The 17,181-nt window shown below is 38.5% G+C and overlaps 1 protein-coding gene across 2 annotated transcripts in view; it reads right to left on the minus strand.

Moving 5' to 3' along the window:
* LCLAT1 (lysocardiolipin acyltransferase 1) overlaps window positions 1-17,181 on the minus strand; it is a 118,605-nt gene that overhangs the window by 73,739 nt on the left and 27,685 nt on the right. For both annotated transcript variants that reach the window (XM_010577751.1, XM_010577752.1), the window contains exons 2-3: window positions 4,402-4,570; window positions 796-994 (exon numbers count right to left, since the gene is read on the minus strand). In XM_010577751.1, the coding sequence (XP_010576053.1) occupies window positions 796-994; window positions 4,402-4,566 (364 nt within the window). In that variant the 5' untranslated portion in view covers window positions 4,567-4,570. The remainder of the gene's footprint in view (window positions 1-795; window positions 995-4,401; window positions 4,571-17,181) is intronic.

The following is a 17,181-nucleotide window of genomic DNA, read 5'->3' on the forward strand; positions in this document are numbered from 1 at the left end:
TCCAGCCAAAATTATCTGTTCAGATAAATGGCCTGACAAAAGGGAACCATAAATAAGGTTACTCTTTCGACATCATAAAGTTGACGCATATCCTGCCCTAGCTAGTTTTGTATAAAACAGCAAATAAATCTAAGAGATAAATAAAACACAGAGATGCTTTTATTTCAGATAAGTCTGCCTATTTATTCAGAAACCATTTGTGCCACAATTTTTGGCCTGACATGATTTCTCTGAGTATGTGCAACTCAGATCTGTTTCCAGACTACATCACTATAAATACTGATTATTTTATAACCTGTACAGCTTTTGTGTAACCAAGTTCAGTTTAAAACTACAGCTATTAAAATGAAGCATCAACTTTGCAATTGCCTACAGGGCTTTTTTATTTTTTTGTAATCTTCTCAATGGTATAAATTGGATAATGAAGAAGCTTGATGAGAGCATTTGCAATGTGCAGTGAAATAGCACCAAACCCAAAGTGTTGAAAGAGACTTTGAAAAGACTTTTTTTCACAATTTTGAAGAAAGCCTTCAGTATATAGAGCAGAAATATTTTCACCTATAAGCAACATCAGCACATGTAGTATCTTTAAAAAGAAATGCTTAAGCATGTAGACCAGGTGTCCTCTGGGAGATTTATGGTTTAATTGCTCAGTATGCCATATCTTTTTACACAAGTTTTTTTAAAAAAAATACTGAAACAGAATTTAAACCTAGGGCATTTAACAGGGTATGAACAGTGCCAGGCAAAATTTAAACACGTTTTCCTTTTGAATTAAAGGGTTTAGTCACCTACCAAATCCCGGAATGCTTTTGAGACTGGATTTGAGACAGATTTTTTCAAGTCTGAGGTAGCTGTATCGCAGCAGGCAGTTCCACAGGAACATCCAGTCCATTCGTGTGCGATGGTTCATGATAATGACGCTCCTTTCTCCAGGAACAAACCCGTCACCAGTGACAACCACCTTGGCACCAAACACCATTTCCAGCAAGGCCTAGAAATAATATCTCAATATTATGGCTTTACTCCCAAAAGAAAAGCACCAGCCCATTAGCAATAAAAATTACATCATTTTACTTATTCACTCACATTATCACTGGTAAGCAAACTTCTGACTGTTTTCTAATAAAGCAGCCAGCTTTTCCACAGTAACGCTCAGCTGTTTAATGGAAGAGGAAACAACAATTAAATAGCACTTCTTAAAAAGCACTCTTTTACAATCAGTGTCCAACATTAAACTTGCTTTTCCCTAGTTTTCCCAGAATACTATCACGTAGGAATAGAAGGGAATCAGTATGGATTATAACTTGGTAGGTAATCTAAGGAGAGACTGGCTGCACAAATAATCTATTGCTCAATATTGTCAGAGCTGGGAAGGCATCAGAAGCTGCCTTGCTTTCTGCTTGGGTCCAAATGGTCAACGTGTTTGTGCCTAACTTCCACCTGCAAAAATGGCTAGAACCTGATGGCAGAAAGAGCAGCTGAGAGAGAGAAATCCCAAACAAGCCGGAACACAGTACAGGGAAGTAGACCTAGGTCTGTCCAGCTCTACAGTGCTACCTTGAAGCCTGAGCCTCCACCCCACAATTAGCAGAAAGCATCAACCACCAAGCACTGGTGCACAGATCATCTACGAAATGCCGTCCCAAAGCATGGAATAAGCCTCAAACGTGGAAGGACACAAACAAGGAGCTGGACAAGCAGCTTTCTCGATTTTGCCTAAACAGCCAGTGATGCTAGAAGTTCACATATAAAACATGTTTCTTGCTTTACCTGCTACATGTGGCTCTGACGGGTCAAGTTATAAATCATAGGTCAGTGGTTTAGCAGAAGGAAAAAGCAGACAAGAGCTACAGGCCAAATTTAAGAGGGCCTGGTTTCATAACCTGGACAGCTGGACCATAACCGTATAACTAGACTAGTTGTATATAATATCAGAGCCCGACAGCATGCTCTAGCCATGTTCACGCCACATGCAAATTGCCTACTGGAAATGGTTTCTGACCCACGACCATTCCCAAATCATGCAGGGAAGTGTATGGAAGAGTGCTGCTTGGTTACAGCAAAAGACCAGGACCAGGTAAATAATTCAAACATACAGATGGCTGAATGCTAGTGCCTTGCAACCTTTTAATAGCTAGAGGAAACACAGTGGAAAGGTACAAAATCCCAAGGAACAGGAGGCAGACAACAGATACTACCTCAAGGTATTGAGGCCCTAAGGTCAGGGCCACTGGCAGGACACTGTCCAACCCAGTTAGCACAGAAGAAGAAACCACCAAAACATGATTGGACATCTATAGGAATAAACTTAACATTGGGCCTTAACATAAAAGAATACAAGCACTTCAAATTACCTCCTTACCTTCTCTTCCCCATTCTTCCTCCAGAAAAATACAGAAAAAGAGCAAAGTCTGGGGATTTAAACAGAGCTCTAGGAAGTAAAACAACTTTGTTCTGTTCGTATTTCTGCCACCTCTGTGCCACAGAAGCTCAAAGAACACAAATTCCTCAGTTTAAGTCACCTGTAAAACTGGAATGACATTCTCACAACCACAAATGGCTTGAGATCTCAGAATGAAAAGCACTGTATGTGCCAAATATTAATACTATTAATAAACTCAGCTCACTATAATTCTGGCAAAGGTGTTGCTATCAAGAGTAACTATGGACACTTCAAAAGCAGAGCAGGTGGTATAGCTCAAAATGGTAAACAGTTATCTTTTCAGAAAAGAGAGAAGCAGCCTTTTTTGATAGTTTAATAAGAATCTTATTACATATTTAACATCTAGTTAAACATAATAATGAACAGATGTTCTGTTCTACGTACCTTAATGCTAGTATAAGCCAAACTAAACTGAAACAGTTAAGACCAACCTCACTGCCCCATCCTGCTGACTCTGCTAGAAAGGAAATAATACGTGGCAGAGGAGTGAGGAAGGTGGAAGTTTTTTTACATCACAGAGGTCAGGGTCAGAGCTTCCCCATTGGGAGTCCAACTGGTCCAACATTAGGTTATTGTTTGGAGACACAAACCAAAGTACCTGCTTCTCCTGACTAAGAATGCAGTAAGCATAAGGACAGAAAACTAATGCAGACAAGGTCTCAGCCTCAAAAAGTTTGGGTGCAAAATGTTTTTGAGACCCTTTTCCTGAACCTAAGTCTCCAAGATTCTTACAAGACAGAATCCTTTCCACAAAAACATTCAAATTATTTTGGTTTAGGTCCAGTGTGGGCTGAAACCATACTTCTAGACTGCAAAAGTTGTCACAAACTAGGTGTAATAATCCAGAATTATAAAGCCCAGGCAACTAATCAAATAAAAAAAACCAACAGTATTTGATTTTTGGGAGTTTGCAATTTTAGAAAAACTGGGAGACAAACAGAGAAAGGGTCGATTTTGTGACACTAGCAGTACTCAGCTAAATTTCATCATGACAAAAAATAACAATACCTCTATTCCCTTTACTGGTAATTTTTTTTTCCCCTCCTAATTTCATCGCATTTAGTAATGATGAAAAGGACAAAAGTTTTAGAACATGAAACAGCTCACACCCCTTTAAAACACACAAGACAAACAGAGAAAGCAGAAACTATTTGATATGTAATAAAGATAAATCTTCCTTTATGCCACAAGATACTCTTTCTGCACACCAATATAGCATTTTACTTCAGAAAAAGTTAAACAAATCTTTAAATGCCTAGAGGAACAAAGTCCCTTGGTTTTTAGAGAATGGATGAGGAGACAGAACCCATTCATACCATCTTTTCTCTGGAACAATTCAGGGAAGAGCTTTGTTATTGATTTCCAGACTCCTATAGCTCTAAAGGTGATGCATTATAAGTGAGGAAGACTTCATTTCTAGGGGAAGTTCTTCTTCACCTGAAATAATTTATCTCTAATTCAACTACAAGGACTAAATTCTAAGAGGATTAAGTAAGAGAACAGTGAAGGTCAGCAACAATGTACCAGACAGTGAATAATTTTCCTAATTAGATAGTTGGAACACAGTCGAAAGGAAGAGTTTGTAAGACAACTCATTTAGGAAGTTTGTAATTTAAAAAAATCTGCCTGCTTATAGTGCTTCACCTACTCTTCTCTGATCAGCATCTAACTGACACTAGATGGAGATGTCACGAAAAGGCCTTTTCAAGAGTACAACTAAGACATGGCATTAGCTTACATAGAAATTAAACTGTGGAAGAAGGGGACTATAGACAAGCACATGATCAACAACACTGAGCTAAAACCTAAGTCTCTACAGATAGTGTGTTAAGGCCTGTTTTGACAAAAGCATAAAAAACTTTAAAAAACCAAAATAAAATAAAAAGCATTAGTCAGCAAACTAAATCATGGTATTACAAACAGTTGCCCAGAACTTGGCTCAAACTGCAACTTACCACTGGGAGTGTGAGCCAAGTGGCCACAACACAATCGGTGATCCAGCGATACCAGGCCGGTGAGATAAACATCAAAGGTAGAAAAGGACCGAGCATGAATATACTTCCAAAAAAACTTCCCAAGAATAGTGCAAGTACAAAGTATATCCCTTTCCATGACACCATGGCTCTGAAAAAGAAAGTTGGCATTATGTTAGAGAGATAAACTGGAAGTAATTACATAACTCTTCAAGTCCGTAAGTCCAGTTTGAGGTAATATTCAACCCCCCCTTTTTTTTTCCATGGCTAACAACACATGATGAAAGTAAATGCAACCAAAATATTCTACCTGACAAGCAGCAGTATGAGAATGACTTTATAAACAGAATGTTTTGTATGGAGCACTGGGATATTAAAGAGGCCATAAAAGTATCAGCAACATCATAATTTCCTCCACTACAATATGTAGTTTCACACTAAAATCTTCTGCAAGCTATTTTTATTATCCAAAGGTACAAACGAGCTATATAAGAGAACACCTGTTATAGTAAACTTTTCAGCCATTATCTTTGTCACTGGCAAAGTACTAATGTTAGCATTCTCTGAAGACAGGGAACTTTGCTTTTCTATTTCTCCATTTTGTTTCTTCTTGCTAAACACAGTGTTGCAGAAACTCATCTTCCCCACCTAACAAGGGTCTACGTGTGACCTCCTTCAGAAACCACTCAAACCTTGCGAGACCGGTCAGCCATTTCAGACACCAGTTCCCTTTTCATCACAGCAGGGCAGGGAAGCAACAGCTGAAACCTCCCGACTCACCCTGGCTTAGTGAATTTGTGACTTTTTGAAGTTTGTTGTACTTCAACTGTCCTTTTCAGTTATTTTCCAACCTATTCCACCAAAAAGCCAATAGCCTTTGGTTTTTAAGACAGTAGTCTAGACTGGAAATATTTCAGTGTCTGTGCTATCAGCTAGACTCCCTTATTATAAATTGAAATGTACAGTGCATGGTGCTTCTTAATGCATTATGGCAGCAATCCTCCAAGCATTTGTAATAGCTACAAGCTTTCACAATTTAGCGACTACTACCAGCTATGACAAAGCAAATGTGGAAATATCAATTCTCTAAATTAGGGCCTAAAAATAGACAGTTTGCATCTATTTAGGACTCAAACAATTGTTTATAAAATCAAAGGTTAAGTAGAAGTCACTTTTCAGTCACTTTACTGAATTCCTTTTTTGACAGGCTATTTTAGAAATTACAAGAGCTCAGATAGACAGGACTTCAGGACAAGAAAAACAGGAAGCTGGTGTTTTTAATTTTAAAATGAGCAATGGAAAAATAATCCATTAAGCCTTGTGTACTGTAACATACATGATTTATCTCAAGCATGTTTTGTGCAATGTCCATAGCAATAATGTTTGCACAGCAAAGTATTCCAAAGTCAAGAAATGGCAGTGCTAGCATTGCTAGCACATGAGTTTGCTTCTGCTCCTCCATGTTGACAAATAACAAGAACATAGTTCTATTTTGGATACTTTTCTGTTTAAACAATTTCCTAAACTGTACGTATTTGGAGGAAGGCCAAGAGAAGAGGCCATGCAAATTTGTTAATGAAAGAAGGACATAGGAAGCTGTATTTAGCCCAACTTCTGCACCATAGCAAAAAAAAAAAAGTAACACTAAATACAAATGTTTGCTGATAGCTATTATGTCGTGGTTTAACCCCAGCCAGCAACTAAGCACCATGCAGCCGCTCACTCACTCTATCCCAGCTGAAACCAGGACAGCATATCAGGAAGATTTTAACACAATAACATTTGAATTCAAACAAATACACATTATTTGCATTCTCGAGTATAAAGTCCTCTCTTTCCTGCCAAAAGCAGGAACTAATAACCAGCTGTCCACACATGTACACACTAAGTAGGATCAATTTTGACATATCAATGGATCCTTGAAGAGCACTGCACTGAAGAAACAATGCTCCAACTGCCACCTTCTATTTGTTACTGCAAACCTGCGTGGGGAAAGTCCGAAATAAAGGTAGCAGAGGACAAAAGAAAAAAAAAACAGAGAAGGACAGAAACAACAGAAAGGGGAAAAAAAAAATCATTAATTGCAGCAGGACTAGAAGAAAAGGCCTTCTTCTGACATATCAAGATTTGAGACCTACTACAAAAGGCAGCAGAGTGGATTAAAATTCAATGTGCTTGACCTAATAAAACATTTTTTAGGAATACACACAGGGAAACAACAAGAAAGATCTATGGGCAGCTTTCAAACAGGTAAAACCCACTAGCAGACACAGAACACAAGTTTGTTTAGCTTCAGCCAGCCACTCCGGTCCTCTGCGAGGCTGCTCAGAGCCACCAGTCATCGAGTCAGACGCAATGACATCCTCCAAACAGACACCCTGGCTCCAAGCAGCTGCGGGACAACACAGAGGCACACGTTCCAGTTCCAAATATTTGACTTCTACACACAGGTAACCACAGAGTTAATGAGACAAGACATTGTTCTGTCATCCTCCTAAACTCTTAGGAAAGGAGTGTAGGTCACTTATGTACAGGCTGAGCTTTTCACAGTTTACACTGTTCCCTCCCTCAAATTATAGCACAGAGACAAAATATTTAATAAAAATAATAATAAAAAAAATCTTTTCTGTATTTTATGTGAAAGACCATCTTGTAAAATTCATTTTTTTAAGGAAGGTATCTGAGCTGTGGAAAAGAGCTGAGGAAGTTCTGAAGTTTCTCTTCTTCAACCTGCACCCCATTACAGTATGTACATATATGTTACACTGCATTCCACTAGATTAAACACTGCAGTGTTTATTTCTAGACACGAAAGATACCATGTATGTTTTTAATCCATGTCATTTAGCTCTTCCAGCCATATTTTTGAAGTATGATACATACCATATTTTACTTATTGCTTATATATAATACATTACATATCTTTACACATATACACATGCATTTATCTAGAATAATGGATAGACTTTGTCTCTGAATTACCCCCACCACAATAAAGCAGATGCCATGCAAACAGGTGTGAGAACAGAAAAACAACTCCCTCTTAATGAATTTGAGCAAAACTGCAAAATGAGAAGCCTGTGATAACATGAAGAACTTACAGCAGAGAGTAACCATCCAGCTGGCCTTCTGAGAACAGTGCTCAGCAAGCTCATTTTAGTAACAAGGTGAAATTGTTAACACACTCAACCCATTTGTTTTCATTTGTGGGTTGATGTGGTGGAGTTACTGCCCAGACAATAGGTTACATGATTTAAAATGCATCTGCCTACGCATGTCAGTTGAGAAACATTTACATATACTCTCATTTTAGCCAACAGTCACGGATGGGTATTCATCAAGCTGCTGGGCGGGTTGGCTGCCAACAGCACATGCCCTGGTCTACTCAGGAAAAGTGTTGCTCTGCGTGTGTTTAGAGCAGGGAGGGCAGAGAGGAGGCTGAAGCCCCAGCCTGGATTTGACACCCTGGCCAGCCCAGCTGCCCTGCTGAAGCTGTGTGCCCTCTCTAACTCAAGCGGTGCCACAGGGAGCCAGCTCCAGCACCTCCTCGGCTAGGAGTACAGTGCACAAGTTTGTTAACTGCACAGAGCCAGCTCTGGTCAGACAAAATAATTAGTCATAACTTTGTGTCCTGCTAAAGCTTCAGTACAGTTTGGGAATCGCCCGTCTCTGAAGCAGTACAGTCGTGTTCATGCAGTGCTGCGACTTGCCTAACAAACCCTCTTCGGCCCGTCTTTGCTCAGCTCTGTATCCTCAGCTCTTTCCCTTCCAACAGCGACCCCTCTCCCAGCCCCACACCCCACATCTCCCACCCCGGTGCAGCCATACCTCTCCCACAAACACCCCATTCCCCCCCAGACACACACACACACCTTTGCAATACCAGCTTGTTTGGGCAGGTGAAGAGCAGCACGCTCCAAGCGTCCACACACCCTCCTGAAAAGAAAAGCCGTTAACGCTGAGGACTGACTGCAGGGTTGGCGTGCCAGGCTCTGCACACTCGTGTCAACTCGCGTTGGCACTACAAGGGCTGCTGTACCCAGTTTGCCATTGTGCCAGTCGCCCGAGGAATTCCCAGACACCTACCACCAAAGACAACAGGGAATTGACTCTATTATCATCCTTTTGCATCTCTCAGCCCCTTAAACACCTCGCTTAGGAAAAAAGGTATCTTTACAGATATGTCAGCCACCCCAAATCTAACACATGCATTCAACAAGTGAAGCAACAGCTACAAACCGATGCAAAATACAGGCCTGCAGCTTCAAAACGTGATTAAAAACCGACTATGTAATCTCAAAGGGAAAGGAGTACTTAATGAGGACTTGTAAAATGATCTAAAACAAAGAAAATTTGAGCTGATTCATGTCAGAGACACCCAAGAAATGAATTAAAGGATTCAACAGGAAGTCTGAATAACAGAACCCAAACATTTTCAAAGTACAGAAGTATTCCTTTACTGCAGCTGACAACTCTCTCTTCCTAAAGCAGCAACCACTCTCAGCACTGGATTTAGCGTGTATTATGGCCTTTAAAGCCACCTTCCATTTGCTGTGTGGGAAGACAGTCAAAATTATTTTAAGATTCAGGCTGAAAGCTGCAAACAGTGAGAAAGACAGCGCCCTCATACTGGGCTTGTAGTTCTTCATCTATTTTGTGGCAGAACTCCAAGTTATTGGGGTACTGTACTTCACATGTTCTCGTTGCCATAGCAGAAGGAAAACATGCTCTGTCTCCAGGTAACGGGAAACAGTAATTCTTAAAATACAATTTTTGTTTTAGATTTCAGTTAATTTTAAAAATTCTTGGCTGCAATGGGACAAATTACTTTCCAAACAGTTGCATTTTTATAAACTTCATCTTTATTAGAATATTTGCTTGAAATTATTTCAATATTCTATGCAAAGTGTTTGCATAGTAACATAAAGCAGAGACACCTTCCTGTGATCAGATTTCAGCTTGTTTTGCTTATCATCTACATGCTTTTATTCAAGGTACAGCTGGAATGACAGACAAACTACAGCTTGTTATGGTGATGATTTCAAAAGTTTTTAAACAGCCTGTTCTCTACAACAAAACTAGTTTTTCTTCACAACTACTTCTATGGCTTATAAGTAGGCAAAGCATGCAAAATAAGTTTATCTGGTAAGAAACTAAGAAGTTCTAAAATTAAAGGTCTAGAAGTTTCACAGTAGTCAAGACTCACCACGCACTTCACGTTTCCTTAACAGTTCCTGGCTAATTCAAAGTTCTTGTACAAACAGGTTAATTCGTCTTCCAGGTTCAATGTAAAACAAGATTTAACCTAGAGTATGGAATTAAGCAATACTCCCTGACAAACAGTGCCAGCCGTCTGGTAACTAGAGAGATTTTTAAACACTTAGTACTATGCAGTCAGCAAATCAGGTTTTATTACACTACTGAAAAAATAAAGAAATGCTCTTTAGTGTCAATAAAACAACACTGTATTATTACTGGTCAGTATGTTTCCGTTCAATCAGCACAGGCAATAAAACCATTCATTAGTCTTCAAGAACTGAATGGGGAATACTAGGCATGGGGTTTAATTCTTCTTTCAGTCAATTACCAGTGGAAAAGGTAAACGTTATCTTCAATTAAAATCATGCAGAAACTCATACAGACAGTGAATGATGCCCTTTCTCTAACAGTTCTGCAAAGAAAGCCAGCAGTTAACTGCAGACTGACTTAATTTAGTTCTGCATTTCCTCTAAGCACAGCAAATGAAAGAGGTGAGCTGGAAATTCCGGCTCCCATATTCAATTTTGCATTCTGAAACATAATTTCCAAGTCAGAAGATGCAATTTTCACAACAAAATTTAAAACCCTTCATCTCAGTGAACTGGACTTCAAGGAGATGGGCAAGAGGGAAACAAAGATTGCCAACTTCCCAGGTGTCCATTAAACAAGCCATCAAACAACTGACCCAGACTTTTACCTGTTCACTAGATTTTAAGGTTACTAAACAAAATCAGCTAGACAGGAGAGTAGGCAGCTAGACAATTCTTCCCAGCTTGCAAGGCAAATAACACAGAGGCCTCTGCAGCCACCAAGAAGGTGGCCAAGTGACAAAACATCAGCCAGGCAAAGTTTCAGTGGAAATGACACATTCTAGCAGAACATTTCAAGTCCAACAAATCACCAGGCTTTTCTGTTTGAGCATTTTATGGGGTTTTTCCCATAAAAACATTTCAAAGGAAATTTTTACCAATGCTTGCACTCAGAGCAAGAAACTAGTTTCTATTTAGCACTGTATTTTTAAAAGAAAATTGCTTACAGCAAGCTTTTGTAGACTGACTCAATTGTATTTCCAGATCTACAACTTACCCCATCTCTTTGATCACATAACTTCTCACTTGTGCCTCAGTTAAAAGAACTGCAGAAATAGCAGAGGTTATATGGGAAGCAAGGACAGGACGAAGCTGAATTATTAATTGTACAAATACCCACGCTAATCAGTAGCCCACACGATACAGGCAAGAAGCTCCATCAGTCTCCACAGACCTCTTCACGAACAACATTTATTTCTGATCCTTCTCTTGGGCACTTCAGTATTTTAAGGAACATACAGATATGGCACTGATCAGTATCACATAAAAAACAAGTTAAGAAACAGACACTTGACCATTAAAACTACTTCCCTTTTATTCAGTTCGTGCATTTAAGAGAAATAACACATGTATCGTAAAACAATATAGGATAGGGCAATAGAAGATAATTATCATCACAAACCACATCCCTGAACCTCTCTAACAGTATATCAGATTCTAGCTTACACATGCACAAAATAAAAAGTACAATACTTAATGAGTAATTTCCGTAAATATTACCAATAAAATGATTATTACTCCATCTTACAATTTATTATATCTTCTATTTGCCAAGACTTAATCTATTATAATTCAATAAAAAATTTAATAGAATATTTAATTTGCTCTTCCAAGTAATTGTGTCTTTCCAAATGCAAAAAAACTGGCTGAGTTTCTTTGCAGTACAGCCTTTAGATACTGTAAGCAGGTAATTCAGTCAGGGTACAGACATCAAATCAGTCTGATGCTTTTTCACTCTTGTTTACCTGTACTCTTTCCACTATTGCTCCAGACAACTATTAGACCAATAAAGCTTGAATAAGAGCTTGAGTTAAAGTATTTAAAATCATTTGTAAGAGAGTATCAAGCAACAGCTACAGCTGCTTCCTGAAAAAAAAAAAAGGTAGCTTGCTTTTATTCCTTACTATATTCAGAAAATCTAGATGAATTGACAAATTTGAGCTGCTGTACGAAGAACTGCATCAGAGTTTTTTCTACCAAAAGCTACCTCAGTTTTTTATTATGCATATTGCACAGACACAAATAATTTTTAATTACTTCTTCATGGCTTTCCATCTATATAGTTGTTCCCTATACTATCCTTCAAGTTACTGTGGCCCCACAAGCCTATATTAAACAGCAACCAATAGAAAAGGAGTGCCCTGGCTGACAATTCATCAAAAATACGTTTGGCAGATGAAAAAACGCTGTTGTACTTCCCCTATCCCCTTCATCCCATCTTTAAATAAAACAACAACAAAGAAACCAACCATAACCTTGCAACAAACATGGAGTAGTGGTCAGTTCTGGAGTTTTATTAGGTATACTACGTAAAACCTGCAGGTCAGCTCTAAGCCCAGTCTACTTTACAAAAAAGCTAATTGTGGTCAACAGCTAGCAAATCTAAGTCCTCGGTTTTAAAAGTCTACAACAGACCAAAAAGCTGATCAACTTTGACAGACAACAAATCCAAGTGAAAATTCTGAAAACCAGATAAAACATTCCACTTTGTAATTGGAGATGCTACAAACCAATAAATCAAATTTTTTTTCCCCTGCATAAGAGCACCCCAACACTTGGCAGGGAGGGGTGGCATTTATAATTTTGGAAGTACCCGTTTCACAATAAAATCCTCAAAATCCTCAGCCGGGGAACAGAAATCAAGGACTCCATGCTGAAGAAGTTACTCAAAGACAAAACTAGTAAGAATGTTCAGTGGAATATCTTAAAATCTCTGCCACTGTGTTGAACCAAAAAATCACTCCCTGAGAACAGTAAAAGCTCTTCAAATTATTGATATGCACTGCAACAGATCCTGAATGTACCGTTTTAAAAAATGGTGAATTTCCAAGGTTCTAAAAACTTTGCTGTGTTCACCATTTCCAAGATAAACTCTTTTCTCAGCCTGCTTGCTGAACAGTAACTCACAACTCCCTTCTGTGTAAGGATACACCCATGAAACTTTTAACGGCTTTTCTACCCTCATCAAGACAGAATTTTCTCATCAGGTTAACAACCCAAAAGAAATACAGGAGACACGTATGAACAAAATTCAAACAGCCTGTTCAACAAGCTATGAAAACCACCGACCATCAGTAGGACAGCAACAGCACGACAGAAAACTTATGCTAACTCATATTATTCTGAAGAGTACAATTATGAAAATAAAAAGAGGGGACGTAAAAGCAGACTTTCAGAGGCCTTAAGCAAGGTACCCAGCTTGGAGAAACTTTCAGTGAGAACTTTGTATTTGTGACCATACTTTACAAAAACCTCTCTTGGTTTCAGAACAGAATATATTAACCCAAAGAATTCCACCTTTTCCAGTCACAACGTATGCTACAAATGAATTTGATTGTAATATTACAGTGTAGATTTTTTTTTAACCAAAGCAGCTTTTTTTTCTTAAATATCTTTTATACTATGACAGCCATCACATGTAAAACAATGGCAATTGCTAAACTATTTTATTCCTTTTCTTAGTAGCACATTACATGCTGTAAAACTTCAGCAGGCCCGATGCTAAAAATCCCACCAGCAAACTTACTGAAGCCAGTGAGTCTCCACCCAGAATCAATTGCAAGATCAGATTATGGATTTTATCTACTCTCAGAATTGTTACAGGGCTGAAAAGAAAAACTGGAGACTTATCTTCATTTTCCTACCACATAAGTCATTCTGGCTAAACAGTACTTGTACGAGAGACAGAAAACAGTGCCCACAAACAAATTTATGTCACTCTTTTTTTTTTTTAATAATAATAATAAGGATAAATTGTTATTGTCAGTTGCATATCTCTGCCAAACCTTTGAGTCTGTGCAACTGTGTCAGGCTTTTTATAATATATTTCCAAGACAAATATCAAAGAAAAAAAGCTATTTGCAAATAACATTAAAAATGTTCTAGCCATTTGATTGGAAAATTCCATACTTCAGAGAACCTGAAATTTTGCCGGGCTGCCTTTGTATCAGGAATACACAGCACTTTGAAGCATACTTGCACATCAGCAAATATCCCATGTTTCTAACAACTTTAAAAGCCACAAAAATTGTAGTTTTCTAGTGAGTTATGCTTACAGGCTGGCTGCTTTCCAAGGTAAGCATAGTAGAAACAATAGATCAGTTACCTGGCAGGCTTTGAAACAAAAGAGGAAAAATGCAGTAGTTCTGCAGAAAATTTACAAATGTTTCATTCCCACTAGAAGCAGCAGAAACAGTTTATTTGCATTTGTTCCACTTCTGGACATGAAATCTTGTTCTCAATCTGTTGTGTTTTGGTGAAGATGGAACACCCAAAGCGATATAGCCGAAAATCACGCATTGCCAAACTATTGTCCCACTACTAACTAATAATATTTCTGCTTCAAGACCTTACAGTAAGAGATGAAGTTCTGCTGTGCTTTTAAGAGCCTTCTAGAGAACAGTCTTCAAATCTCATTTGCACAGCTCACCAGCAGGATCAGTCAACAGCATAACTGGATATTTCTAAGATTACATTACAAACCAGTGTTAAGAACCATAGCTTTAACCCCATCTTCAGCTCTCTAATTCTTTCTTTCCACCAGCTACAAAGGGAAGCTTCTCTTCTGACAGAACTCCAAAGGGTTGTCCTCAGGGCTTCAAGTCTATCCAGGTCTTCAAAGCCATTTCTAACAGAGCGCTGCATTTCACAGCGTAAACACTTCCTTCACGCATCTGCATGGTGCTGTGCGTGGATGCAAGCTTTGCCTGGGAAGACGCACAGCCGAGTTAGACGGATCTGTACCTGAGCTAATAAAGCTCTGTGTCTCAGCAGGGATTCTCAGCCCATGCACAGTGGTAGGCTGATGCAGATACGTTGCTTCTGGTTCCAGGGCTACTGAATCTGATTCTATAAAACACACAACATTTTTCTTCAAACTTTAAGTGTTCTCAAAGCCAGAAAATGTTTTACCAATATAGTATAATAAAGCAACTCATGTTTCTTGTTAAAGCTTAATGGCTTTGGTCCCTCAAACACATAGGAAGATATGAGTGACCTTGGATTCTTATAAAGTGTTTTGCATTTAGATGCAAAGGACCCAGTGCTACTGACAAATGAGTAACAAAAAGTTTTGCATGAACATTTAGCAAGGTCGTTTTATCCTATCACAAATTACCAGTATAGAAAGCTAAATAAAGTGATTCAATGCTGAAGCAACCGGGCAAGTTATCTGCCAGTGCTTATGCAATACTTTACTAAGCTGCCAGAAGACAAATGGAAAAAAGCAACATCTAACACTAAGATTTTTTAGCTTTTTAGCTTTGGTATTATGTAAAATAGTAGCTCGTTTGAAACAGAATCTCAGTTTCTAATAAAGTTTGCCAGAACCAAAAGGAGCTTATAAAAAAGAATTAGAAGTGGTTTAATAGGTCTTTTATTTCCCATCACAAAGACCAAGTCAATGTAACAGTAAGAATGAGTTTCAAGTCAGCTGCAAATACATTTGGCAGTTGCAGATTCATTAGACAGACATGCTGTGGCAGAAACATAGATGCTAGCCAATCCAAGAATAAAGTGTCCATGAAATAATTACAGAACAGCAAGTGACCTAGTCAGGGAAATAACCCATTATAGCTATTCAGGGACTACTAGATTTTACACATGTGAGCAATGCTCTAGCTTAACAAGAGCTATTAGAAAAAAAAGGGGAGAAATGAAGGAAAGCCTCACAAGAGTTATAGAGAAAGAGCCTCCCAACACACGTTTGGGGCACTGTTACAGACCAACTGAGCACTTCCAGTCTCCGACTCAGTACCGCTCATGTTGCTACAAAAGTGCCTTAGAAACTGCAAAGTGATAGCGGAAAGGAACAAAAAGACAGATCAACTTTTTAAATACTGTGATCATTGAAGTAAAAAATTGTTTGGATAGTTAAGGAAACTACACTGCTCACATTGAGGATGAGAGGCCAGAAGATAAAGAATACCCTGACCTAGACCAAAACTATCATGTGGAAGATAAAGGAGACAGGTGACAAGGTAGACACAGTCTAGAGAAGGTTATTTATTGGTATCCCCTCTCCCCTTAAAAGAAATAATAATAAGAGAGGAATCTAAGAGGAAATGCAATGACTCAATCTTTGCACTAGATAAATCATATCCAAAAAAGGAAGATATTAACCAGATTTGGCTGTGCAGACCATGCTACCAGAAATATCTAAATCAGGAATCTTCTCATAGCAGTTTCTATAGTCATGGAACATGTTTAATATCAGCTGTATCTAGACTTTTCTTTAGGCCAGACAGATTTAGAGTTAACGATCTAACAATTCATTATAAGGATTCTTTTTCCTTCCTTTTTTTTTTTCTTCCTACTCTTGCTACAAGAATTTCTCTTCTAAGAAGATCTAGCATTCTCTCAGTTATTTCCAAGGGGGAACACACCCTGGCATATGTTTCCCCTTTTACCAAGTGCCCTGACCTTTCAGGAAAATGGTTATACAAAAACACAGAATTCCTGGAAAGAATCCGGTATTTCTGATTAGCATACTAGGATCACAGAAACTGAAGCTAGAAGAGCTTATCTTCAAGCTGTAAAATATGCTCATTAATAAGTGAAGTACCTGGGCAACTGGCTAAGGATATATATGAGAAAGCATGTATATCTTTCTAGCTGCATTTGCAGAAGAATTCCCAAATGCAATCACAGCTCTTGAAATGCCTTTAATGAGCTCATTGCAATGGGCACTGTGGAGGTGATATTTTTATTGAGGAAATTAATAATCATGGACTTGTCAAAGACAGATGCTTATGACTTTCTACTTCCCTCTCTTCCTCATCAGTTTGAGGCTTCTCCCTGTGTCTTACGAAAGTAAACAGTGCTGAAACTCTCAGTACTCCCAAATAACCAGAGGACAGTATATCTTTACATACTGGGACACTTTGCATTCAAACAATACAGCCTCAAGAAAATTAATCCACTTCTGGCATGCCTGCAAGACATGCTGAAGTTAAGAAAAAAACATCACAAGCACAGCTACAAAGTCAAACACAGAAGCGCCAGCATTAAAAGTAACAGCACTGACTATGAAATATTTGTATGTCCCAGAGCTAAGTGACGTTTTTCATCTGAGCATGGAGCAGACAACTATCTTACCCTATATTGAGATGTTCAGCTCAAATATTTTTGTTGCCAGCATGACCATCAAGCAAACAGCTTGATAAACAAGAGCAAGAGTAGTGATAGCAAATGATGCAACACTAAGATCGAAGACCTGATACTACACAATTATCACTTGGAGTCTATTAAAGCTAGTATTTACTTATATTGGCATAAATTAATAATAAAAGCATGGAAACTATTTAGAGAAACTATAGTTACAAGACCTTCATCAAACAAGGGACAGTAAAATTGTTCCAACTCTTTACTAAAATGTTATGAATTAATTAAGTGGCAGTTGGGTCAACTTGCCATC

Source organism: Haliaeetus leucocephalus, unplaced genomic scaffold, assembly GCF_000737465.1.
Source record: "Haliaeetus leucocephalus isolate CR32 unplaced genomic scaffold, Haliaeetus_leucocephalus-4.0 Scaffold577, whole genome shotgun sequence".
Taxonomy (NCBI): Eukaryota; Metazoa; Chordata; class Aves; order Accipitriformes; family Accipitridae; genus Haliaeetus; species Haliaeetus leucocephalus.